The 25,648-nt window shown below is 45.9% G+C and overlaps 1 protein-coding gene across 1 annotated transcript in view; it reads left to right on the top strand.

Moving 5' to 3' along the window:
* The window catches only part of LOC139272598 (ALK tyrosine kinase receptor-like), a 1,661,561-nt gene that overhangs the window by 1,168,332 nt on the left and 467,581 nt on the right, over positions 1 to 25,648 (top strand). Inside the window, exon 10 of the mRNA XM_070888679.1 lies at positions 11,389 to 11,483. Within this exon, the coding sequence (XP_070744780.1) occupies positions 11,389 to 11,483 (95 nt within the window). The remainder of the gene's footprint in view (positions 1 to 11,388; positions 11,484 to 25,648) is intronic.

A 25,648-nucleotide genomic window follows, 5' to 3' on the forward strand; every position in this document is an offset into this window, starting at 1 on the left:
CCAACCTACTCAACCTTTTTTCAAAAGACGACTACTTCATCTCAGGAATCAACCTCATGAAACTTCTCTGAACTGTCTCCAATGCAAGTATATCCCTCCTTAAATAAGGAGACCAAAACTGCACGCAGTACTCCAGGTGTGGCCTCACCAATACCCTGTACAGTTGTAGCAGGACTTCTCTGCTTTTATACTCCATCCCCCTTGCAATAAAGGCCAACATTCCATTTGCCTTCCTGATTACTTGCTGTACCTGCATGCTCACTTTTTCTGTTTCGTGCACAAGGATCCCCAGGTCTCTCTGTACTCCAGCATTTTGTAATCTCTCCCTATTTAAATAATAATTTGCTATTATTTTTCCTACCAAAGTGGATAACCACACCTGGAGTACTGCGTGCAGTTTTGGTCTCCTTATTTAAGGAGGGATATACTTGCATTGGAGACAGTTCAGAGAAGTTTCATGAGGTTGATTCCTGAGATGAAGGGGTCGTCAAATGAAAAAAGGTTGAGTAGGTTGGGCCTATACTCATTGGAGTTTAGAAGACTGAGAGATGATCTTATTGAAGCATATAAGTTTATGAGGGGGCTTGACAGGGTAGATGCAGAGAGGATATTTCCCCTATTGGGGGAATCTAGAACTAGGGGGCATAGTTTCTCGAATAAAAAATAATGGTGCTCACTCGCCTGGACGCCCGTTTTTTATTTTGGCTCCTCGGTGCTGAAAATAAAAATGCGAGGTTTTCTTCCAGCATGCGCACCTTCTGGTACTGGCGCTACCCGAGTCAATCTCACAAGGCGGAGCTTCCAGTGCACGCCTGAAACGCACAGCGCATGTGCTCCAAAAAAAACCAATCTGCACATGCGCAGTACAAAGGCCGGGGGCTAGCAACGGCTGCAGTCGATGGTGTGGAGAATCGGGATAAGGCTTCACTTGATGGTTAAGAAGAAGACTCCGATTTGTCTGCTGCTTTTTAGACCTGGTGGATGTAAAAGGTTTCCCTGCACTATTTGGAAGATTTTGGGCAGTGAGAACATTGCTGGAAAAAGGTGAAGATTTTTTCTTTTATTGCCAGCTTACATTTATCATCGCAGGAGCAGCATTATTGATAAGATTACATTTATTTTTATACTTGCATATAGGTCATGTTCACTTTTTAAATTCCCTAAAAGTTTATTTATAAGAGACAGGGAGTCCCTTCGGCCGGGGATAGGAGCAGGCCAGCGCTGATTTCTCTAACTGCAGGTAAGGGTTTTCCCTACGGTGCTTCTAGGGTCTGTGCGCCGGTTTGAAAAATGTTGTTCGTGTGGAAAGTTGGCCTTATTCCCAGAAATGGCACGCAACCTTCTTTTACAGGTACACCAGCGGCAGAACATTTGGTGCCAAACATTCTGCCGCTGGTAGTAGACGCCGACGCCCCGACATTGGGGAATCTTTCAACTGAGCTTCAGCGGCAAATAAATCACTGGCACCGAAAAAACGGTGCCCAGTACTGGTCAAAATTGAGGCTTATACTCCACCTGCCAAATTTTTGCCCACTCACTTAGCCTGTCTGTATCCTTTTGCAGATTGTTTGTGTTCTCCTCACAATTTGCTTTCCCACCCATCTATGTATCATCAGCAAACTTGGCTACATTACACTCTGTCTCTTCATCCAAATCATTAATATAGATTATAAATAGTTGAGGACCCAGCACCGATCCCTGCGGCACCCCACTAGTTACTGTTTGCCAACCGGGAAATGACCCATTTATCCCGACTCTCTGTTTTCTGTTAGTTAGCCAATCGTCTATCCATGCTCATATATTACCCCCAACCCCGTGAACTTTTATCTTGTGCAGTAACCTTTTATGTGGCACCTTATCGAATGCCTTCTGGAAATCCAAATACATAACATCTACTTATATCATGTAAATAAGTAAATAAGCCATTTTGTTGGTTGATCATAAGATACTTGATTTTATAATTTCGGTGCATGTACTGGCAAGTTCATATCAACAGTGATCACAGGGTCACAATCTGAGAAATTCAACACTGAAGCAGCAAAACCGAACTGGTTCAGCAAAACGCTGGAGAGTACTGAAGGGCGTCTCTAGGCCCATGCAGGCACCTGAAGCACATATTGAGCATGCTGATGGTTTTGAGTAGGCATCGTCATGCGCTCCATCACTCCCAAGCAGCAGCACAGAGATTGACACCATGGTTGGGTTAGAGAGTGAGGTGGAGGTGCATGTAGGGATGCCCCTAGCATCGCCCATTAACGCAGAGGAGCAGTTACTGGTGCCAGGGACAGACTGGGAGGCAGTTCACTGGAGGGTGAGGTCCCCTCCTAGCTCTGAGATGTGAACTTATGTAGATCAGCAATGTGAAGAAAGTTGCTTGCCTCACACGAGCAGTTGTATGCGGTATTGGAAGTTCTACGAAGATGTTTCATCACGATGGCTCTGTTATCCATCTGGGTGGGACTGCCCTCACCTGCTTCCATTCCTATCTGGCCAGTTGTGGCCAGAAAATCACCTGCAATAGTTTCTCTTCCCGCTCCCGCAAAGTTAACTCTAGAGTCTCCAAAAGATCTATCCTTGGCCCCCTTATATTTTTCATCTATATGGTGCCCCTCGGCAACATCATCCTAAAACAGAACATCAGATTCCACATGTACGTTCATTCACGACATCCAACTCTACTTCACCACCATCTCCCTCGACCCCTCCATTGTCTCTGATTGGTCACGCTGCTTGTCCGACATCCAATACCGGACGAGCAAACATTTCCTCCAACTAAATATTGGGAAGCCCGATCCGATTGTTTTCAGTTCCCACCACAGACTCTGTTCCCTAGCCACCGATTCCACCCCTCTCCCTGGCAACTGGATGAGGTTGAACCAGACCATTCGCAACCTTGCCATCCTATTTGACCCAGGGTGACCTTCCGACCACATATCCACATCATTACCAAGACCGCCTAGTTCCACCTCTGTAACATCGCCCGTCTCTGCCTCAGCTCAGCTGCTGCTAACACCCTCGCTCATGCCTTTGTTACCTCTAGTTTTGACTTTTCCAATGCTCTTCTAGCCGGCCTCCCACCTTGAGCTCATCCAAAACTCTGCTGCCCATATCCTAATCCACACCAAGTTCAGTTCACCCATGAAAAGAACATAAGAAATAAGAGCAGGAGTAGGCCATCAAGCCTGCTCTGCTATTCAATAAGATCACAGCTGATCTTCTACCCCAACTGCACTTTCCCACCCGATCACCATATCCCTTGATTCCCTGTGCTCGGACCTACATTGGCTTCTAATCCAGCAATGCCTCCATTTTAAAATTCTCATCCTCCTTTTCAAATCCCTCCATGGCCTCGCCCTTCCCAATCTCTGTAATCTCCTCCATCCCTACAACCCTCTGGGATCTCTGTGCTCCTCCAATTCTGGCCTCTTGCGCATCCCTGATTTTCACCATTCCACCATTGGCTGTCATGCCTTCAACTGCTTGGACCCTAAACCCTCCCTAAACCATTCCCTCTCTACCTCTCTGCTCCTTTAAAATGTGACCGGTCCTAAACTCTCATTATTTGGCTCGGTGTCAAGTTTTGCTTGCAACACCTTTGGTCCCTCACCGCCCCCACTAACATGCTCAGCAAGCTCTGATGTGGTGTGTGGACCCACCTGTATCTATACTAAGTGTAGGCAGACCTACCCCTGATCATTCTTCTGGAAATCCCCTCTTGTCCTTTAGCTCCCCGAGACCAAGAGAAATTCGTAAAGGAATACACATCTTACCAGGGGGGAGGGGAGCGGTTTCAAACCACAGTGAAATACCCTTAAATGGTAAGTAGTGAAGAGCGTGATGGGGGCGGGGTGGGGCGAAAAGTAAATGGGGAAAAAAAGGTAACAGCTGAAATCAAAATAAAACGTAAAAAAACACAGTAATAACGAAATGCAACGAAAGCAGACCAAAATGGCAAAAAATAAACAAACAAAAGCAGTCCCACAAATTTAGGAAGACACAGCTTTAAGAAGCCTGGAAAGGCACATCTGGTGACTGAGCAGAGCGATGCCATAGCGCTGATGCAGCAAGCCACCGGAAGAAGCATGTCAAGATGCCCTGCATCCCTTTGAATGAACTACAGAGGTCGCCTGAGGGTCACCCACTGGAAATGCAGGCACCCCCTGCCACTCCAGTGCTTCGTAGTTGGAAAATATTGGGCAGTGTACTACTGACGTATTTTTTACAGTCAGCTTCTAACCCTAATGTTCCACCTCCCATCACCGAGCATGCATTAAAGAGCTGGTACACTGGAGCACAACAGCTCCCTTTTGCACCCAGTATGATTCGTGGAGCTGCATTCTTGAAAGCATTGCAAAGAACACGTATCAAAGTCAACAATACACCTCTTTTAGTTCTTGGCTGGGTGTGCAGTATCGGAAATTATTTGGGAAGTACATCCTGTATTCGCTGAAAATTCATTATTGAAACCTTGAGGACAATTTCTCGATATTAAAAACTGAGGGAAAAGCAGTAGAGGCCAAGGATATCTCAGGCAGCATTGGCATAAGATGCGCTTGTGGTGACCTCCACACACAATATTAAAAGATATTTGCCTTCTTTCCCATGCCAGCAAGTACTGCAAACAAAAAGTTCATCCAGCTTTACAGCAGTGTACATTTAACATATTGTGTGTCACAGCTGTTGATGCAAAGAGTTCTTCATTGACCTCCAGCATCGACAGTCAGTACTAAAAAGCCATTCTGTAATTCAGGAGATGATTATTTTATCAAAGAAAAATTAATTGAGTCCATTGATCAAATTGTACAGCTGGCTTATGTATAAATTTAAATGTAAATAAGGCAACGCTCAAAATACTCAGTGAATGACTTATGGGTTCCAGCTTGAAGTGTGTTACGGCTCAGTGCTTCTGACCTTCTCATGAGCTTCTGTCTCGCCTGCTGGTCAACACATTTTTTGTTACTCTGCCAGGGTAAGTCTCTTGCTTAATAAAAAGGAGGATGTTTCCCCTGTCTGGGGAGTCTAGAACCAGGGGTCACAGTCTCAGAATAAGGGGTCAGCTATTTAGGACTGAGATGAGGAGAAACTTTGGAATTCTCTACCCCAGAGGGCTGTGGATGCTTAGTCGTGAGTATATTCAAGACAGAGATCGATAGTTTGTGAATATTAAGGGAATGAAGAGATTATGGGGATACAGGTGCAGCGCCTAAAATCCAAAACCCTCGGGAACGAGGCCATTCTGGATTCTGGGCTTTACCGGACTTTCGATCGTCTTTCTGATGTCACAAATCCAGAATCACCCATGCCCAGGTTCGAGTATTTCCGGATTTCGGAACATCAGAAAGGGTGGGGGTGGGAGGGTACCTGCCGAGGAGCTGTTTGGGTCACTGAGGAGGTCGTCGGGCGGGCCCCGCCGAGGATATTGTCAGCTGGGGCTCCGCCGAGGAGGTGTTCGGGTGAGCCAGCGAGGAAGCCCCGAGGTAAGGGCAGCGGTGGTGGGGCAAAGTCGGCAGGGTCGTCAGGTCCGGATTCTGGAACATTTTACGGATTCCAGACGACCCTGCCACTAATGGGTCCGGAGTCCGGATCCTGGAACATTCCGGATTCCGGAACTCCGGATTCTGGACGCTGCACCTGTAGTGCAAGAAAGTGGAGTTGAGGTAGAAGATCAGCCATGGTCTCATTGAATGGCGGGGCAGGCTCGAGGTCCGAATGGCCTACTCCTGCTCCTATTTCTTATGTTCTTATGTTCTTAAGTTATTTTTCCCTCAACACATCTGGAGCAAGAGTGGTACAAGGAAGGATGTGAATCTAATCCCACACCTCCACTTGTGTTGCTCTGAAACCAGCTGCTCAGTGTCAGAAAATAGCAAACGGATTTGTGGCTTTCCCTGCTCTGTAAGGAAATGGTGTCTCTCCATAATGAGGCAGCTGAGATCTGATGGCTAGAATATGGCATTACAGTTCTTTGTTGTACCACATATTAGTGTTCAAATGCAATAGCATGCACCTTGTTGATTAATGATTACATTCATGATTTGGACTTAGGAATAAATAACTCAATAGCAACATTTGCAGATGATACCAAACTGGGGGGTTATAGTTAACACTGAGGAAGAATGCAACATAATACAAGAAGATGTTAGAAAACTTGCAGACTGGGCAAATGAACTTTAACATAGACAAATGCGAGGTGATGAAAAACGGAAACATCACCTACACCTTTACACAATAATTAAATGGGGTAGAAGAGCAAAGGAATCAAGGGATCGAGGTGAACAAATCATTCAAAGTAGCATCGCAGGTCAGCAAAGCACTTAAAAATGGAAAAAAGCACTGGAATTAATTGCTCGGGATATAGAATTCAAAAGTAGTGAAGTTATGTTAAAGTTGTACAGGACCCTGGTCAGGCTGCACTTAGAGCACTGTGCACAGTTTTGGTCTCCATATACTGGAGAAATTGTAAACAAGATTTACAAGATGGTAACAGGGCAGCTATCAGGACAGATTGAACTGGTTGGGGCTTTTTACTTTACAAAGGAGAAGACATGGTTGAATGGGTTGGACAGGATAAATGTGGAGAGAACGTTTCCAATTGTGGAAGACTCCCAAACTAGGGGCCATAAATACAATAAGGAAATAAAGATAAATTTCTTTACTCAGAGAGTGGTTAGGATGTGGAACTCGCTACCACAGGAAGTGGTTGAAGCAAATAGCTTAGATGCTTCCAAAAGGACACTAGACAGGTACATGAGAGAAAAGCAAAATTTGGTCAGGCAAAGTCAGCATGGATTTATGAAGGGTAAGTCATGTTTGACAAATTTGCTGGAATTCTTTGAGGATGTAACAAACAGGGTGGATAAAGGGGAACCAGTGGATATGGTGTATTTGGACTTCCAGAAGGCATGTGACATGGTGCCACACAAAAGGTTACTGCCCAAAATAAAAGTTCACAGGGTTGGAGGTAATATATTAGCATGGATAGAAGATTGGCTGACAAACAGAAAACAGAGAGTCGGGATAAATGATTCATTCTCTGGTTGGTAATCAGTAATGAGTGGGGTGCCGCAGGGATCAGTGCTGGGACCTCAACTATTTACAATCTATATTAACGACTTAGTAGAGGGGTCTGAGTGTAACGTAGCCAAGTTTGCTGATGATACAAAGATGGGAGGAAGGGTAATGTGTGAGGAGGACATAAAGAGGCTGCAGGAGGACATAGACAGGCTAAGTGAGTGGGCAAGAATTTGGCAGATGGAGTATAATGTTGGAAAGTGTGAGGTCATGCACTTTGGCAGAAAAAAAATCAAAGAGCAAGTTATTATTTAAATGGAGAAGGATTGCAAAGTGCTGCAGTACAGCGGGAACTGGGGGTACTTGTGCATGAAACACAAAAGGATAGTTTGCAGGTACAGCAAGTGATCAGGAAGGCCAATGGAATCTTGGCCTTTATTGTAAAGGGGATGGAGTATAACAGCAGGGAAGTCTTGTTACAGCTGTACAGGGTATTGGTGAGGCCACACCTGGAATACTGCGTGCAGTTTTGGTTTCCATATTTATGAAAGGATATAGTTGCTTTGGAGGCAGTTCAGAGAAGGTTCACTAGGTTGATTCCGGAGATGAGGGGGTTGACTTATGAGGAAAGGTTGAGTAGGTTGGGCCTCTACTTATTGGAATTCAGAAGAATGAGAGGTGATCTTATAGAAATGTATAAGATTATGAGGGGGCTTGACAAGGTGGATGCAGAGAGGATGTTTCCACTGATGGGGGAGACTAGAACTAGAGGGCATGATCTTAGAATAAGGGGCCGCTCATTTAAAACAGAGATAAGGAGAAATTTCTTCTTCCAGAGGGTTGTGAATCTGTGGAAGTCGCTGTCTCAGAGAGCTGTGGAAGCTGGGACATTAAATAAATTTAAGACCGAATAGACAGTTTCTTTAGCAATAAGGGGTTATGGGGAATGGGCGGGGAAGTGGAGCTGAGTCCATGATCAGATCAGCCATGATCGTATTAAATGGCGGAGCAGGCTCGAAGGGCCATATGGCCTACTCCTGTTCCTATTTCTTATGTTCTTATATAAAAGGGAATGGAAAGATATGCTGGAAGGCTGAGATGAGACAGATGGAATAGGAGGAGACTCGTGTGGAGAATAAACACCAGCTCAGACTAGTTGGGCCAAGTGGCCTGTTTCTGTGCTGTATATTCTATGTAATATTCTATTTATGATTATGTTTCTGTAATAATCATAAAGACTGTATTCAGTGGGGTTCCGCAGGGCTCAGTGCTGGGTCCCTGGCTTTTTATGGTATATATCAATGACTTGCACTTAAATGTTGGGGGTATGATTAAGAAGTTTGCAGCAGACACTAAAATAGGCTGTGTGGTTGATAATGAAGAAGAAAGCTGCGAACTGCAGGAATGTACTGGTCAGGTGGGCAGAACAGTGGCAAATGGAATTCAATCAGGATAAGTGTGAGATAATGCATCTGGGGGAGGCCTAACAAGGCAAAGGAATACACATTAAATGGTACGGCACTGAAAAGTGTAGAGGAACAAAGTGATCTTGGAGTGCAGGTTCGCAGATCCCTAAAGGTAGCAGGCCAGGAAGATAAGGTGGTTAAGAAGGCATATGGAATACTTGTCTTTATTAGTTGAGGCACGGAATATAAGAGCAAGGACGATATGCTTGAACTGTATAAATCACTGGTTAGGCCGCAGCTGGAGTAGTGTGCAGTTCTGCTCACCACATTACAGGAAAGATGTGATTGTACTGGAAAGGGTGCAGAGGAGATTTATAAGAATGTTGCCTGGTTTGGAGAATTTTGGCTATGAGGAAAGTTTGGAGATGCTGGGTCTGTTTTCTTTGGAACAGAGGAGGCTGAGGGGTGACCTGATTGAGTTGTATAAAATTATGAGGGGCCTGGATAGAGGGATCAACAACCAGGGGGCATAGATTTAAAGTAATTGGGGGGAGGTTTAGAGGAGATATGAGGGGAATTTCTTCACCCAGAAGGTGGTGGGGGTCTGGAACTCACTGCCTGAAAGGGTGGTAGAGGCAGGAACCCTCACCACATTTAAAAGATACTTGGATGTGCAGTTAAAGTGCCGTAACCTACAGGGCTATGGACCAAGAACTAGAAAGTGGGATTAGGCTGGATAGCTCTCGGTTGGCTGGCACGGATACAATGGGCGAAATGGCCTCCTTCCGTGCTGTAAATTTCCATGTTTCTATAAATCTAAAATAAAATAAATTGGGCTAGAAATTCAATGGCGCCTGAAAATGGGAGGGGCAGGGGGTGGGATACTGGTCACGTGGTTGCAGGGAGCTTAGCTTTCAGGACATGGCAGCAATGCAGAAAACAGCCCACGCTGAGGTCCCGCAGTCTTCACCAGCCTGTCACGGCCCAGACATGCTCAAGGTCGCCGAGCACAGCCACTTGAAATATCCTTAATGGAAGCTCAGTTGCCTTTCTTCCATCTTCCAAGCTGCAGCTACTGGGGATACAATTCGTAGGAGCACTAGGATAGGTAAACAAGCACAGAGGAGAGGCAGTAAGGGGTTGCACAACGGTAATTCTTAATTATTCCTCTTAAATATTATACACAAATAGAATTGTGCGGGATGCAGCACATGACCACAAATCTGTGTGCAGTTCTGGTCACCACATTACAGGAAAGGTGTGATTGCACTGGAAAGGGTGCAGAGGAGACTTACAATGAGAAAAGATTGGATAGGCTGGGGTTGTTTTCTTTGGAACAGAGGAGGCTGAGGGGAGACCTGATTGAGGTGTATAAAATTATGAGAGGCCTGGATAGAGTGGATAGGAAGGACTGTTTCCCTTGGCAGAGGGTTCAGGCAGCGGAAGCATTGCTTCAGTATGCTGACTGTCTACTCGATGATGTTTCTGCTGGCAACGTAACTTTTGTTGAAGTCCAGCTCTGTAGCTGTGCCCGGGTTCCTGACAGGAGTAATGGGCGATGTCTGAAGGGGGTACCCCTTGTTGCCCAGTGACCAGCCTGTCACATGACAGCCTGTTTGGAATAAAGCTGGCACAGAGGACTGGTGCCAAATGAATGAATCCTATCTGCTGCCAGGAAACCAGGCACAGACCTGCTTGATGCGCTTCCTGTGAAAAGAAGCGGGGACACTGAAGGAGTGGAATCCCTGCACATTCAGAAATTTTGCAGCTAGCAGAATTGCCAACCAACTTGCCCCTAGCACCACACTGCATCCCTGCTACCTCAGAAAATATACCTATTTTGTTGTGCACGCGTAACTAACGGACAAACTGAGCCAGGAGAAATGTAACTTAACTGTGCTTTTATACAACCCAAAATGGGTCTCAAACCAGCATGAGCCAGAATGAGTACAACTACTGTGAATAGCTCCCACGGGGTCCTAATGCCCGTCCTGAGACCTGTAACAAATAAATAGAGTATGAACACAACATATTTAGCTTTGCGGAAGCCCCGGAGGGTTGCTGGCTGTCCCTCTACAGATGCTGCAATTTGAAGGGGCACACCTGACACATGTAAGGCCCAGTTTCCTTGGATGATCTTCTTTGCTCCCGTCACATGATACTGGAGGTATTACACCATCACCCCTGCAGCATTTATAGAATGGAAGTGCCCCGCTATGTTTTGTTCCCTCTGAAGATGCTCCGCGAAATGCTTATCAGTTGGAAAGTGGCTAGAGACCAAGCACTATGGTCCTTTTATCCTAATTCGGGTGCCCCAGAAACTGGAGCATGCAGAGCAGAGCATGATGAGGAGATTTGGTGTGGATGTATTTCCGAGGGATATGAAGAAAGGACAAGTAGGTGGAGCTGGGATCAGCTGAGATTGGAGAGGGCTTGGTGCTTTTAGCCAAGTGGCCTTTCTGTGTTCCCTTATTCTACAATGGTAAACTGGAGGGTGGCTCCCCTGATACCTCATGTGGTGAGTTGCTTCAGAGATTATTAATATTGCAAAGAGACCAAATGAAAGGTCCTGTTCATATTTAACCAGAGCAAATAACATTCTGTAGCATAGAGTCACATTTTTAATGGATTTTAGAAGCTGGGTTCCGCAAGACTAATTGGATGATTTCTGATTTTTTAAACCAATTATCACCATAAAATCACCTTTGTTTTGTTCATTTATTACAGTTTTATTTTGGAATATGACTGCCTTTTTTCTAAATAATTATTTGCTCTCTCTGATCTATAAGGACTGGATATTTTGGTGTGAGGCAGAATTGATTTTCTTTTGCATTTTCCTTTGTGTTGATCCTCAAGTGATCCTTTAAAAAAATAAAATATAGAGATGGTGACCTTTAAAAACCTTTGTGTGACCTGTGATTTTACCGCAGAAAAAATATCAGTTTCATCCCGATAATTGTTGTTTTCACAGGTTCTGGCTCCAGCTGAACACGGTATGGACTGAAGAGTCAAGTGCAGTCATTGCGCTGGATAATGTAACTCTCAGCCTCGACTGTTATCTAGCAAGTGAGTAGAATCATTACACTTGCACATTACGTTCTTTTCTGTTTTATAATACTGGATCGTCAACAAGTTACGGTGTCAGAATGTAACCTTTGTGAATAAATTCAGAGGCAGCTTCAGCCTCGGGCATTCCCCAGGGTTATTTCTCCATTTGGGGCAATTGCAATTGTATTTCTCAAAGATTCTCTACAGCTAGTATTTTAAATGTGTGTTTGACAGCAGATAAGCACACATCGTATGGATGAAAAGAGCCAAGGAGGTATACTGGTGCAATGGGTTAGAACGCTGTACTTTATCTCTCAGCTCTGAGTTTGGTTAATGTGATGGGCTTTTCTTGATGGTATGCAAGTTTTCTTTGACTATAGATGTAACAGTGCTTTTTAAAATTCCAGTTGTGTCCATGGCTCCACAGCAGAAAGTTGCCCATCATTCAGCACAACTTGGCACAACGTTGTCAGTCTATTTAGAGAGACCATAGTTACGGCTAATGTTGGAACATGAAATGTAGTGTTGGGGATGCTGTTCTGGGTTTGTGACTGAGGTCCTTTACTGGGGAAGAATACACAGCATTGTATTCTGTTGGCCTGATTCCACCCACAATAATTGACATCCTTCAACTTGATGAACATAAAAATCCTAGAGAGCAAAAGAAAATAAATATTCCGACCTGATTTAGAAAACATTATTAAAAAAAAGTGCATTCAAATCTTAAGGATACTTGTCGGTATCTCTCTGCTGTGTGATCATAGAAACATAGAAACATAGATAATAAGTGCAGGAGTAAGCTATTCGGCCCTTCGAGCCTGCACCACCATTCAATATGATTATGGCTGATCATGTAACTTCAGTAGCCCATTCCTACTTTCTCTCCATACTCCTTGACCCCTGTGGCCGTAAGGGCCACATCTAACTCCCTTTTGAATATATCTAACGAACTGGCCTCAACAACTTTCTGTGGTGGAGAATTCCACAGGTTCACAACTCTCTGAGTGAAGAAGTTTCTCCTCATCTCGGTCCTAAATGGCTTAGTCCTTATCCTTAGACTGTGACCCCTGGTTCTGGACTTCCCCAACATCGGGAACATTCTTCCTGCATCTAACCTGTCCAATCCCGTCAGAATTTTACATGTTTCTATGAGACCCCCTCTCATTCTTCTAACTTCCAGTGAATATAAGCCTAGTCGATCCAGTCTTTCTTCATATGACAGCCCAGCCATCCCTGGAATCAGTCTGGTGAACCTTCGCTGCACTCCTTCAATAGCAAGAATGCCCTTCCTCAGATTAGGAGACCAAAACTGTACACAATATTCAAGGTGTGGCCTCACCAAGGCCATGTACAACTGCAGTAAGACCTCCCTGCTCCTATACTCAAATCCTCTCACTATGAAGGCCAACATGCCATTTGCCTTCTTCACCACCTGCTGTACCTGCATGCCAACTTTCAATGACTGATGTACCATGACACCCAGGTCTCGTTGCACCTCCCCTTTTCCTAATCTGTCACCATTCAGATAATAGTCTGCCTTCCTGTTTTTGCCACCGAAGTGGATAACCTCACATTTATCTACATTATACTGCATCTGCCATACATTTGTCCACTCACCTAACCTGCCCAAGTCACCCTGCAGCCTCTTAGCATCCTCCTCACAGCTCACACTGCCACCCAGCTTAGTGTCATCTGCAAACTTGGAGATATTACATTCAATTCCTTCATCCAAATCATTAATGTATATTGTAAATAGCTAGGGTCCCAGCACTGAACCTTGCGGTACCTCACTAATCACTGCCTGCCATTCTGAAAAGGACCCGTTTATTCCTACTCTTTGCTTCCTGTCTGCCAACCAGTTCTCTATCCACGTCAATATATTACTCCCAATACCAGGTGCTTTAATTTTGCACACTAATCTCTTGTGTGGGACCTTGTCAAAAGCCTTTTGAAAGTCCAAATACACCACATCCACTGGTTCTCCCTTGTCCACTCTACTAGTTAATCCTCAAAATATTCGAGAAGATTTGTCAAGCATGATTTCCCTTTCATAAATCCATGCTGACTTGGACCGATCCTGTCACTGCTTTCCAAAGCGCTGCTATTACATCTTTAATAATTGATTCCAACATTTTCCCCACTACCAATGTCAGGCTAACCGGTCTATAATTTCCTGTTTTCTCTCTCCCTCCTTTTTTAAAAAGTGGTGTTACATTAGCTGCCCTCCAATCCATAGGAACTGATCCAGAGTCTACAGAATTTTGGAAAATGACCACCAATGCATCCACTATTTCTCGGGCCACTTTCTTAAGTACTCTGGGATACAGACTATCAGGCCCTAGGGATTTATCAGCCTTCAATCCCATCAATTTCCCTAACACAGTTTCTTGAATAATAAGTATTTCCTTCAGTTCCTCCTTCTCACTAGACCCTTGGTCCCCTAGTATTTCTGGAAGGTTATTTGTGTTTTCCTTAGTGAAGACAGAACCAAAGTATTTGTTCAATTGGTTTGCCATTTCTTTGTTCCCCATTATAAATTCACCTGATTCTGACTGCAAGGGACCTACATTTGTCTTCACTAATTGTTTTCTCTTCACATATCTATCGAAGTTTTTGCAGTCAGTTTTTATGTTCCCCGCAAGCTTACTCTCGTACTCTATTTTCCCCCTCCTAATTAAACGCTTAGTCCTCCTCTGCTGAATTCTAAATTCCTCCCAGTCCTCAGGTTAGCTGCTTTTTCTGGCCAATTTATATGCCACGGTTAAGTCACCTTCCCCGTTTCATTTTTACTCCAGACAGGGATGTACAATTGTTGAAATTTATCCATGTGATCTTTAAATGTCTGCCATTGCCTATCCACCGTCAACCCTTTAAGTCTCATTCGCCAATCTATACTAGCTAATTCATGCCTCATACCATCGAAATTACCTTTCTTTAAGTTCAGGACCCTAGTCTCTGAATTAACTGTGTCACTCTCCATCTTAATAAAGAATTCTACCATATTATGGTCACTCTTCCCCAAGGGGCCTCACACAACAAGATTGCTAATTAGTCCTTTCTCATTAATCAAGACCCAGTCTCGGATGGCCAGCTCTCTAGTTGGTTCCTCGCCATATTGGTCTAGAAAACCATCCCTTATCCACTCCAGGAAATCCTCCTCCTCATGTTGCTACCAGTTTGGTTAGCCCAATCTATATGTAGATTAAAGTCACCCATGATAACTGCTGTACCTTTATTGCACGCGTCCCTAATTTCCTGTTTGATGCCATCCCCAACCTTACTACCACTGTTTGGTGGTCTGTACACATCTCTCACTAGCGTTTTCTGCTATTTGGTGTTCCGCAGCTCTACCCATACAGATTCAACATCATCCAAGGTAATGTACTTCCTTACTATTGCGTTAATCTCCTCTTTAACCAGCAACGCTACCCCACCTCCTTTTCCTTCTTGCCTATCCTTCCTGAATATTGAATACCCCTGGATGTTGAGTTCCCAGCCTTGATCACCCTGGAGCCATGTCTCCGTGATGCCAATTATATCATATTCATTAATTGCTGCCTGTGCAGTTAATTCGTCCACCTTATTACGAATACTCCTCGCATTGAGGCACAGAGCCTTCAGGCTTGTCTTTTTAACACACTTTGCCCCTTTAGAATTTTGCTGTAATGTGGCTCTTTTTGATTTTTGCCTTGGGTTTCTCTGCCCTCCACTTTTACTTTTCTTCTTTCTATCTTTTGCTTCTGCCCCCATTCTACTTCCCTCTGTCTCCCTGCATAGGTTCCCATCCCCCTGCCACATTAGTTTAACCCCTCCCCAAGCTATCTGCCCAGTTAATTCATCCACCTTATTATGAATGCTCCTCGTATTGAGACACAGAGCCTTCAGGCTTGTTTTTTTAACACTCTTTGCAAGGGCTGAAGATAGAATCAATCCAATGGAGAATAGCCGAGTGGCTGGGTGAAGAATGTAAAGCTGTTTGAAAGTTTATGAATCTCGTGTTGAAACAAGTGATCTTTGGGCTGTGGGTACAGCAGCTCATGGTTCTTTCACATCAGTGACCTGATTTTAGAACCAGTCCTGACTGAATGTCAGGTTAATAGTCTGCTGCTTTGCTTTTAAATGTACTGGCTTGTTCACAATTATATCCCTGGGAATTCTAGCTCTGTAAGCTTGGTCGCTATAATAGGAAAATCATTGGGATCTATTGTGCAGTAAGCAATTTAAGCTTAAACATATTTAATAAAAGTAAAAACAATTATTCAATTTGACATGAACATGAATCACGCATAACACATTTATTGGAGCAAATTAAAGATATGACATAACTGTAGAATAATGGTCATGGGGTCATGTTGTATATCTTGATATTCAACAGAAATTTGTTCGGATGTCTCCCAAGTGACATGTACCCTTTTACACGTTCACTCCTTTACTTTGAATTCCAGGACACTGGCATCTTGAAATGACACTCAGAAATTTATACTCCAAAATCTGGGGGCCTTATTTCATTGGTCGAATTGTAAATGGTAGCATTTGCCAAGGGACCTATAACATATAAGTAAGTGAAGGTGATGCATCATGGCTCCAGCCATGGATGTGGATTCATAAAATAAACTCTTGCGTGCCAAAAGCTGAAAATATGGGTCGGAATCTGTGAAGGTGGTACCTCACGGTCTTTGCCAGGTATGTTTGCAAGGGCCTGCAGACATGTTTGATGAGATCTTGACAGGTGCGGGCAAGCAAGGAGTGCTGCCTATTCATCATCCCGACATGTTACTTCATGCAGTGCCACTGAGAGTATGACATATGATGATTGGGGTATTTTTGAGGAAGCATCTAGCAGACATTCACACACATTAGTGGTGCCATCAGGTCTGCTATCTCAACTCGCTTTGGCTAAAGGATCCTCTAAATGGACTAATTCGCTGCCAAAATAAGATCTGACCTGTGGATATAGCATGAGAGTCCCAGTAGATGGACACAGAGCACTTCTTGTGAAGATTTTCTAAATGGTATTTCTCCGCAACTTTTCTTTTGTCTTCTTGTCTTCTTCGAAAGTGCTTAAATGGAGAGATTTATGCTTGAGCTTTCTTCAGCAAGGCGGGTTGGGTGCGGTTGTGGGGAGGGATCCGAGGCGGGCGGGAAACACGGGAGGCAGGGTTTCCCGCAGGCCCTGCTGATTTTACCGGCAAGGCCGAATTTGAATGTGAGGCCTTGGTTTCCCACCCACAGCTGGCCAGTTAGCTGCAAGGAGTCAGTCCGGGGAAGGGATTGCAGGAGGGGGGAAGGGAGGTTTTGGGAATCGACAAGGATGTCCGCAATCGGCAGGGATGGAGGCCGGCAATCAGGAAAGAGTCGGCAATCGGGAGGGGGGAGAGGATCGTGGGGGTCAACAATCAGGAGGGGGGAGAGGATTGGTGGGAGTCGGCAATCGGGAGGTGGGGGGCGGCAGTCGGGAGGGGGGCGGCGGCAGTCGGGAGGGGTTAGAAAGGATCGGCGGTGGGAGGGGGAGGGTTGTAGGATGGGCAGGGAATCAGCAGGCGATGGGGGGGTGGTCGGGGATCACGGGGGGGTGGGGTGGAATGGGGTATCGTGGGTGTTATGTATGTAACTATGGAATATTTTCCACCAGAGGGCGCGACTGTTGGAGTCCTAATGGTCACCTACACACATGTGCAGGGCCAGTATAAAAGGTTGGCTGCCTTGTTGTTTAGGCACTCTGGAGTTGTAATAAAGAAGACGAAGGTCACACTAAGTTTAGCTCACAGTACTAGCCTCGTGGAGTTCTTCTATACACAACAACTGGCAACGAGTAACAGAATACAAACCTTCACGCAACCATGGCTGCCGTTGGAATATTAGAGAGATTCGTCGAGGGTGATGAGTGGGAAGCCTTCGTCGAGCGTCTTGACCAGTACTTCGTGGCCAATGAGTTGGAAGGAGACACTAACGCGGCCAAGTACAGGGCGGTTCTCCTCACCGTCTGTGGGCCTAAAATATACGGCCTCATCAAGAATCTGCTCGCACTGACAAAACCAACGGAGAAGGAATTTATAGAATTGTGCACGCTGGTTCGGGACCACCTCAAGCTGAAGGAGAGTGTCCTCATAACCAGATATCGTTTTTACACGCACCATCGCTCTGGGGGCCAGGACATGGTGGATTATGTCGCCGACCTGAGACGCCTCGCGGGACCTTGCGATTTTGGAGCTGCGTTGGGGCAAATGCTGCCGGACTTTTTCGTGCTGGGCATCAGCCGCGAGGTCATTCTTCGAAAGCTGCTGGCTGCCGAAACCCTAGACCTGAGCAGGGCCATCGCGATCGCCCAGGCATGCATGGCCACGGACGGTAACACCAAACAGATATCTTCTCAACATCGAAGCTCACCGGCAAGTACTGTGCAGAAAATGACGTCGTTGCAGGCTGAACTGCATATGGCAGGGCCTATACATCTGCGGCTGCAAGACCGGTGATGACTCAGAGTCCGCCATCGGGGGTGAATGTGAATCCATTAGCACCGTGTTGGCGCTACGGGGGTAATCATCAGGCCCATCAATGTCGATTCAAGCACTATGTGTACAAAGGCTGCGCAACAATGGGGCACCTCCAGCAAATGTGCAAACGTGCTGTGACACACCACGTGGCAGAGGATGATCGATCCAGCGCGAATCACGCAGCACAGGCAACTCAACCCGAGGAAGAAGTGTATGGGGTACAGACCTTCACCACCAAGAGCCCTCCTATAATGCTGAAAGTCAAATTAAATGCAGTTCCAATATCCATGGAGGTGGACACGGGTGCGAGTCAGTCAATAACGAGCCAGAAGGCTTTCGAGAAACTGTGGGGCAATAAAGCACAAAGGCCCAAACTGAGCCCGATTAATGCAAAGCTGCAGACCTATACCAAAGAGCTCATACCAGTCATTGGAAGTGCGGCAGTGAAGATATCGTATGATGGAGCTGTGCATGACCTATCATTGTGGATTGTTCCAGGCAATGGTTCAGCGCTGTTTGGCAGAAGCCGGCTAGAAAAGATTGGAATTGGAACGACATCAAAACACTATCTTCAGTAGATGACGCCTCATGTGCTCAAGTGCTGAGCAAGTTTCCCTCACTTTTCGAACCAAGCAACAGCAACTTCACAGACGCCAAGGTACAGATCCTTCTAGGCCCTGATGCACGGCCCATCCATCACAAGGCTTGGGTGGTTCCATACATGATGAGGGAGAAAGTCGAGATCGAACTGGACAGACTCCAACGCGAAGGAATCATATCGGCAGTCGAGTTCAATGAGTGGGCCAGTCCAATTGTTCCGGTGTTGAAAAGGGATGGCACGTTTAGAATCTGCTGAGACTACAAGGTAACGATTAACCAAGTCTCACTACAGGATCAGTACCCTCTGCCCAAGGTGGATGACCTGTTTGCAACGTTAGCGGGGGGGAAGTCGTTCACCAAGTTGGACCTAACCTCCGCCTACATGACACAGGAGCTGGCTGAATCTTCGAAAAGACTGATGTGCACCAACACACACAAAGGGCTGTTTATATACCACAGGTGCCCTTTTGAGATTCGCTTGGCTACAGCCATTTTCCAGAGAAACATGGAGAGTTTGCTGAAATCTGTTCCATGTACCATTGTGAATCAAGACGACATCTTGATCACCGGTCATGACACCATCGAACATCTACACAACCTGGAAGAGGTTCTAAGTCGCCTAGACAGAGTGGGACTCAAGTTGAAATGCTCCAAGTGTGTTTTCTTGGCGCCAGAAGTCGAATTTTTGGGGAGAAAGATTGCAGCAGACGGCATCAGGCCCACAGACTCAAAGACAGAGGCCATCAAGAATGCACCCAGACCACAGAATGTGACGGAGCTGTGTTAGTTCCTGGGTCTCCTCAACTATTTTGGTAACTTTCTACCCGGGTTGAGCACGTTGTTAGAGCCTTTGCACATGTTGCTACATAAGGGTGATGACTGGGTTTGGGGCAAATCTCAAGTCACAGCCCTTGAGAAGGCCAGGCACCTGCTATGTTCTAATAAGTTACTTGTACACTATGACCCATGTAAACGTTTAGTGCTAGCTTGTGACGCCTCATTGTACGGGGTCGGCTGTGTGTTACAGCAAGCCAATGTATCGGGCAACCTCCAACCGGTTACATACGCATCTAGAAGTCTATCTAAGGTTGAGAGAGCCTATAGTATGGTCGAGAAAGAGGCATTAGCATGTATATATGGGGTCAAGAAAATGCACCAATATCTATTTGGACTTCAGTTTGAGCTTGAAACTGACCACAAGCCGCTCATTTCGCTGTTTTCAGAGAGCAAAGATATAAATACCAATGCTTCGTCCCGAATCCAAAGATGGGCACTAACATTATCCGCTTCTGACTATGTTATCCGCCACAGACCAGGCACTGAAAACTGCCGATGCTCTCAGCCGGCTACCATTACCCACCACTGGGGTAGAAATGGCGCAGCCCGCAGACTTGCTACTGGTCATGGATGAGTTTGAGAGCGAGGGGTCACCCGTCACAGCTCGCCAGATCAGAACCTGGACCAGCCAGGACCCTGTGCGATCATTAGTAAAGAGTTGCATCCTAAATGGGAACTGGTCGGCCGTTCCTCGGGAAATGCAAGATGAAATTAAGCCATTTCTGTTATATATGCAGACTATATATACTCTCTGTGTAGTCACTGTATAGTTGCATAAGATGGAGACTTGTTTACCTGATGTACTATCAATAAGGTTTACACTGTGTACATACTATGCTGGCACCATTAGAGGGTGCAACTGGTGGAGACCGGGGTTTCCTGCCCTGGTGGCAGGGGCTGTATAAAAGAGCAGCCACCATGCAGCTGCCTCACTCTGGAGTTACAAATAAAGAACCAAGGTCACTACAGTTTGAGTTCAACACATTGCCTCGTGGAGACATTCATAAATACATCACAGGCCTAACAACTGGCGACGAGAATACAGTCTTTCACACGATTATGGCTACCTTTGGCACACTAAAAGATTTTACAGAGGGTGATAATTGGGATGCCTTCACGGAAAGGCTCGAGCAATATTTCGTGGCAAACAACCTGGCAGGGGAGACGGACACATTGGCGGAGAAGCGCAAGGCTATACTGCTGACCAGTTGTGGGCCTGAGGTCTACCGCCTCGTCAGGGACTTGCTGGCACCCACGAAGGCCAAGGATAAGACATACCATGAGCTGACTGAACTAATTTGCGACCAACTAAAACCAAAAGAGAGCATCCTCACGGCCAGGCACAGCTTCTACACTCACCGCAAACCTGAGGGCCAGGAGATTGCAAAATATGCTGCCGACCTCAGGAGACTTGCGGTACTGTGTGATTTTGGCACGCACCTCAATGAAGCATTGCGAGACATCTTCATTATGGGCATTGGCCATGAGGGCCTCCTTCACAAGCTATTATCTGCCGACACCACAGTCAACCTGCAGAAGGCCATCAGCATCAGTCAGGCGTTCATGACCTCGACCTGCAGCACCAAGCAAATTATTCATCCTGTGGACTCAAACCCGGCAAGTACTGTACACAGAATGGTGCCTTTCACAGGCAAGACTGTAGAACGTGGCTCTGCCCAGGGCAGAGAGCACAAACCTCAGGGTTCCAGAACTCAGAGTCCGTCGAGGGCTGCTAATCGAGTAGCACCATGCTGGTGTTGCGGAGGAAACCATAGGGCTCACCAGTGTCGGTTTGCTGAGTATGTAGGCAAGCCTGTAACACGAAGAGCCACCTCCAGCATATGTGTAAAAGAAATACAGCTCACCGTCCAGCAGAGGAGTCGGTAGATGACTTTGAATCCATCGGGGAGTATGATGAGGTGGTCAGAGAGGCAGCTCAGCCCCAAGAAGAAGTGTGTGGAGTGTATACCTGCACCACCGATTGTCCTCCAGTGAAGATGGAAGTCGAGATAAACGGCGTTCCAGTCTTCATGGAAGTGGACACAGGAGCGAGCCAGTCAGTGATGAGCCAGGATGCCTTTGAGAGGCTGTGGAACAAAAAACGACCCGAGCTAGTTCCAGTTCAGGAAAAGCTGCGTACGTATACCAAGGAGCTGATCCCAGTTCTTGGTAGTGTGGATGTAACTGTAATCCATAATGGAATGGTGCACAAGTTACCTCTGTGGATTGTTGCAGGTGATGGTCTAACGCTACTCGGAAGAAGGTGGATGGGGAAGATCCAGTGGAAATGGGAAGACCTCTTCACTCCAGCAATCGATGTCCCCCATGCTTAGAGGCAGAGCAAAACCTCACCTTCGCTTGTGCCAGGCACTAGAGAACAGATCAGCGCAGCACCCGAGGCACAGACCGTCCATCATGACTGCATGGCAATGATCCGACCGGAATGACCTAAAAGTACCTTCCCGTCTCCAGTGGCAAGACTTCTGGGGAGGAAGATCGAATTCCCAGGCAAGCGTGCAGAAAGCATTTAGATCAGACCAAATTGCGATTTACTGACAACCAGGAACGACTTGAAGAGGACATCGCCATTGACAATCCACCAACACACACCCAACCATCAATCGACCTCGCTGTCAATCACGAGGATGAACCCACCGTTCCTGACAGTCCGGTCAGACCAGCCGTGGTGCAGTGCAGCAATGGTCCGGCCAACTCACACACACCAGGGTTTGAACTTAGACGATCAACCAGGGAGCGAAGGGCTCTGGATCACCTCAACTTGTAAATAACTTGTACCAAAGACTTTGCGGGGAGTGATGTTATGTATGTAACTATGTAATACTTGCCACCAGAGGGCGCGACTGTTGGACTCCTATTGGCCACCTGCACACATGTGCAGGGCCAGTATAAAAGGTTGGCTGCCTTGTTGTTTAGGCACTCTGGAGTTGTAATAAAGAAGACTAAGGTCATACTGAGATAAGCTCACAGTACTCAGCCGCTTGGAGTTCTTCTATACACAACAGTGGAGGGGGTGGGGGTCGGCCAGGGATTGGGTGGGTGCTGCAAAGGATCGGCAGGGGGGCCGGCCTCAGCATCATCGTTGGGGGGAGGCCTGGGGGTTGGAGGGGGGAGTCTAGGAAGACGATTGGAGGCCTCGTGGGGGGGTCTCTGATCGCAGAGGTGGGTATGGTCGGGACCCTGCATCCAGGAGGTAGGTAAAAAGCCACATACCTCCTGGATGCAATGGTCCCCACCTCTGTTTAACTGCCATACTTATGAATGTAACTTTATGAATTGTGTGAAATCCATCCACAGGCAGTTAAACACAAATGGAGGGGAACAAAGAGGCTTCTGGCCTCACTACAACATTTAAATTGAGGTAACGCCCCCTGGGAGTGGATTGTTCCCCCGCCTCCATCCTGCCTCTGGCAAAACCAGGAGAGGGCGGGTGGGAGGCGGGATCAGGTCGGGAATTCCATTTTTAACAATTTAACTGCCCCCACGCTCCGAACCCACCCGTTCTTTGATGGGGAAATTCTGGCCTTAAAGTGGGGAACCCACCTGGTGCCAGTAATGCGGCTGGGGACAAATAAAATGAACCTTTGGATCAAGATTCAGGACAACCTAAGTGCCAATAAAACAAAGCATAAAAAACCAAAAACAGTCAGTTTGATGTTTCACAAATATCGCAGCTTCCATGGTATTTACCGGTGTCCTTTAAATCAGCTAACATCACAGCTGATGTTTTAGCAGTACTGGACTCCCATTTCACATGGGCATCGTTCAGAATCTACACCCTGCATGTCCAAACGTCGCCATCCCAAACTTAGGACGTGAATGAGGTGCCTGCCTGAATGCGGTGAGGGCTTCCAATGTTACTGGTCTTCAAACCCCAGAAAATATGCTGCAGCTGAAAATGGATTGTGATCCAGCGGGATGGAACTCCTGTCAATTTCCCACTCCCAGCTGTCCGACTTATGGATGGCTGGCAATGGGAAAGTGACAGAGAGTCGCACATCGCGTCTACAGCTCAGAAACAGGCCACTCAGCCCACCTGGTCGACACTGGCATTCATGCTCCACACTAGCATGCTCCCACCCCCCGCTAGGCTGTGAGTTACGAGATATAGCGGAGAACAATAGGCAGTTCATGTATAGGTCTTAATATAAAATGAAAACTTAGGTCAAGACAGGAAAAAAAGGGAGTTCGTGGATGCATTGCTGACAGGGGTTGTGGAAGCAGAAAGTGTATCCAAACAATTGACAAGCAACAGGGGTAGCATTGAATTAAGTTGAATGGGCATGGAAATTAATTGAAGCTGATCCTCTTAGCAATTGACAGTTCATTAAAAGAGTGTGTGAATAACAAGGAACGAGAAACATAGAAACATAGAAAATAGGTGCAGGAGTAGGCCATTCGGCCCTTCGAGCCTGCACCACCATTCAATAAGATCATGGCTGATCATTCACCTCAGTACCCCTTTCCTGCTTTCTCTCCATACCCCTCGTTCCCTTTAGCCGTAAGGACCATATCTAGCTCCCTGTTGAATATATCCAATGAAAAGGAATAGTAACAGGAGGTAGTAATCTATAGCTGAGATTTATATTTATTGTGTGGGAAGACTAATACAGTAATTCAACAAAAAGTGACTAGAGAATGAAGGCTAACTGAAAACTGACTCACTAATATATTGTTAATTGAAACATTAACTGCAGTTCGTCATGCTTTTCTGTATCCCAACAGATCAGAATAAATTAAACAAGATGTTCCGTTCCTTAACACTGGTGTCCCTTATCTTGATAAGCACAAAGATTGTGCCAAAAAATGCAAAAAAACAACTTTGGTTAGCATCTCCAAAAAGACTTATGTGCATCTAAATAAAAAGAGAAGTTACAGTAGCTGTAACTCGAGATGGAAATGCTAAAATATTTTAGTCTGTTGTCTTGTCAGCCATGTCAATGCTTTTTTTCAGCTTGTCAATGCACAAATAGCTAGTTTGGAATTAACTGGACTGATGAATCATAATATTAGCATGCAGAACTATTCTAAAAATACTTCAAGGACGTAGGCTGTGATTCTTGGAAATTTGTGATACAAGCCTTGAAATCACTGCTGGTGATCTGAGTGCACAATTACTTAATGTGTTCATATGACATTTCTCTGTCTGCTATTTTAACAAAAGTGTTAATCGATTTAAAATTAGTGTTAAACGAATGGACAAAGGAATGTCAGATTGGCATGTTAAGAGTTTGGAATTTCTAGACTACACTTGTTTTAGAAAGCAATGGGCATAGGTTATGTTAGATGTGTTTTATAAATTATTGCAAGAAAATAAAGAACCAATTAGTCCTGAATCCTCAGATTGCTACTAATACAGGTTAAACCTCCCTTATCCAGAACCCTTGGGACCTGGTCTGTTCTGGGTAAGGGATTTTTCCAGATGAGGGGTGGTCACGTTAAATCTGATGGTACAGATACTGAGCAAGGGGATATCGGGCTGGCTGGCTTGGGGTTGGGAGTGTGGCAGAGAGATCGGGGGTAGGAGGGGGCGGTGGATCGCGGGGTCAGGCCAGCGATTGCGGGAGTCGGCAGCGAGGAAGAACTTCAATTTGTTCATGTCGGAGTTCTGTGCATGCGCCACCCAGTGGCCGGGAATGGTTCTGGACGAGGGGTGGTTCCGGATAAAGGAGGTTCAACCTGTAGCTATAAATAGAGACGTGTTTACTTAAGTATTACCAGTTCAATTCAGTGCATCCTTTATTCAGTACCCACTGCTGCAACAGATGCAATATCAGTAGCATAGAAGTTCATCATTTGTATTTGAAAAAAATATTGGGTTAGATGGAGTTGAAGTCTGCACTTGTAATCCAGTGAGCTGCAGTGGCACACCCATTTGATGTGTGTAGCTCGCTGGCAAGATTCTAATCAGTTCCAGCCCTCAAAATGGACTGAGCCTCCTGTTGCCCACCAATTTCCTGCCTCGAGTTAACATCTATCCCAATGTCTCTTGGGTACAGCCAATGGATTGTCTTCTAAATCCTTATCCGGATGCTGCAGCCCTTTGCTTAATCCCCTATTGACCCTCTGAAGATGCTGCCATGATGAGGCCTCCTTGGAAGGTAAAACTGTCCAGCATTCAGCACATCGCAATCATTGAGACCTTAGCCACAACTATATTGCAGAGCACTCCTGGACCAGTCTCAGCACCTGAAACATTTTTGAAATTCATTCACTTGGACGTTGCCGGCATGA

The sequence above is a fragment of the Pristiophorus japonicus genome, chromosome 9, assembly GCF_044704955.1.
Source record: "Pristiophorus japonicus isolate sPriJap1 chromosome 9, sPriJap1.hap1, whole genome shotgun sequence".
Classification (NCBI taxonomy): domain Eukaryota; kingdom Metazoa; phylum Chordata; class Chondrichthyes; family Pristiophoridae; genus Pristiophorus; species Pristiophorus japonicus.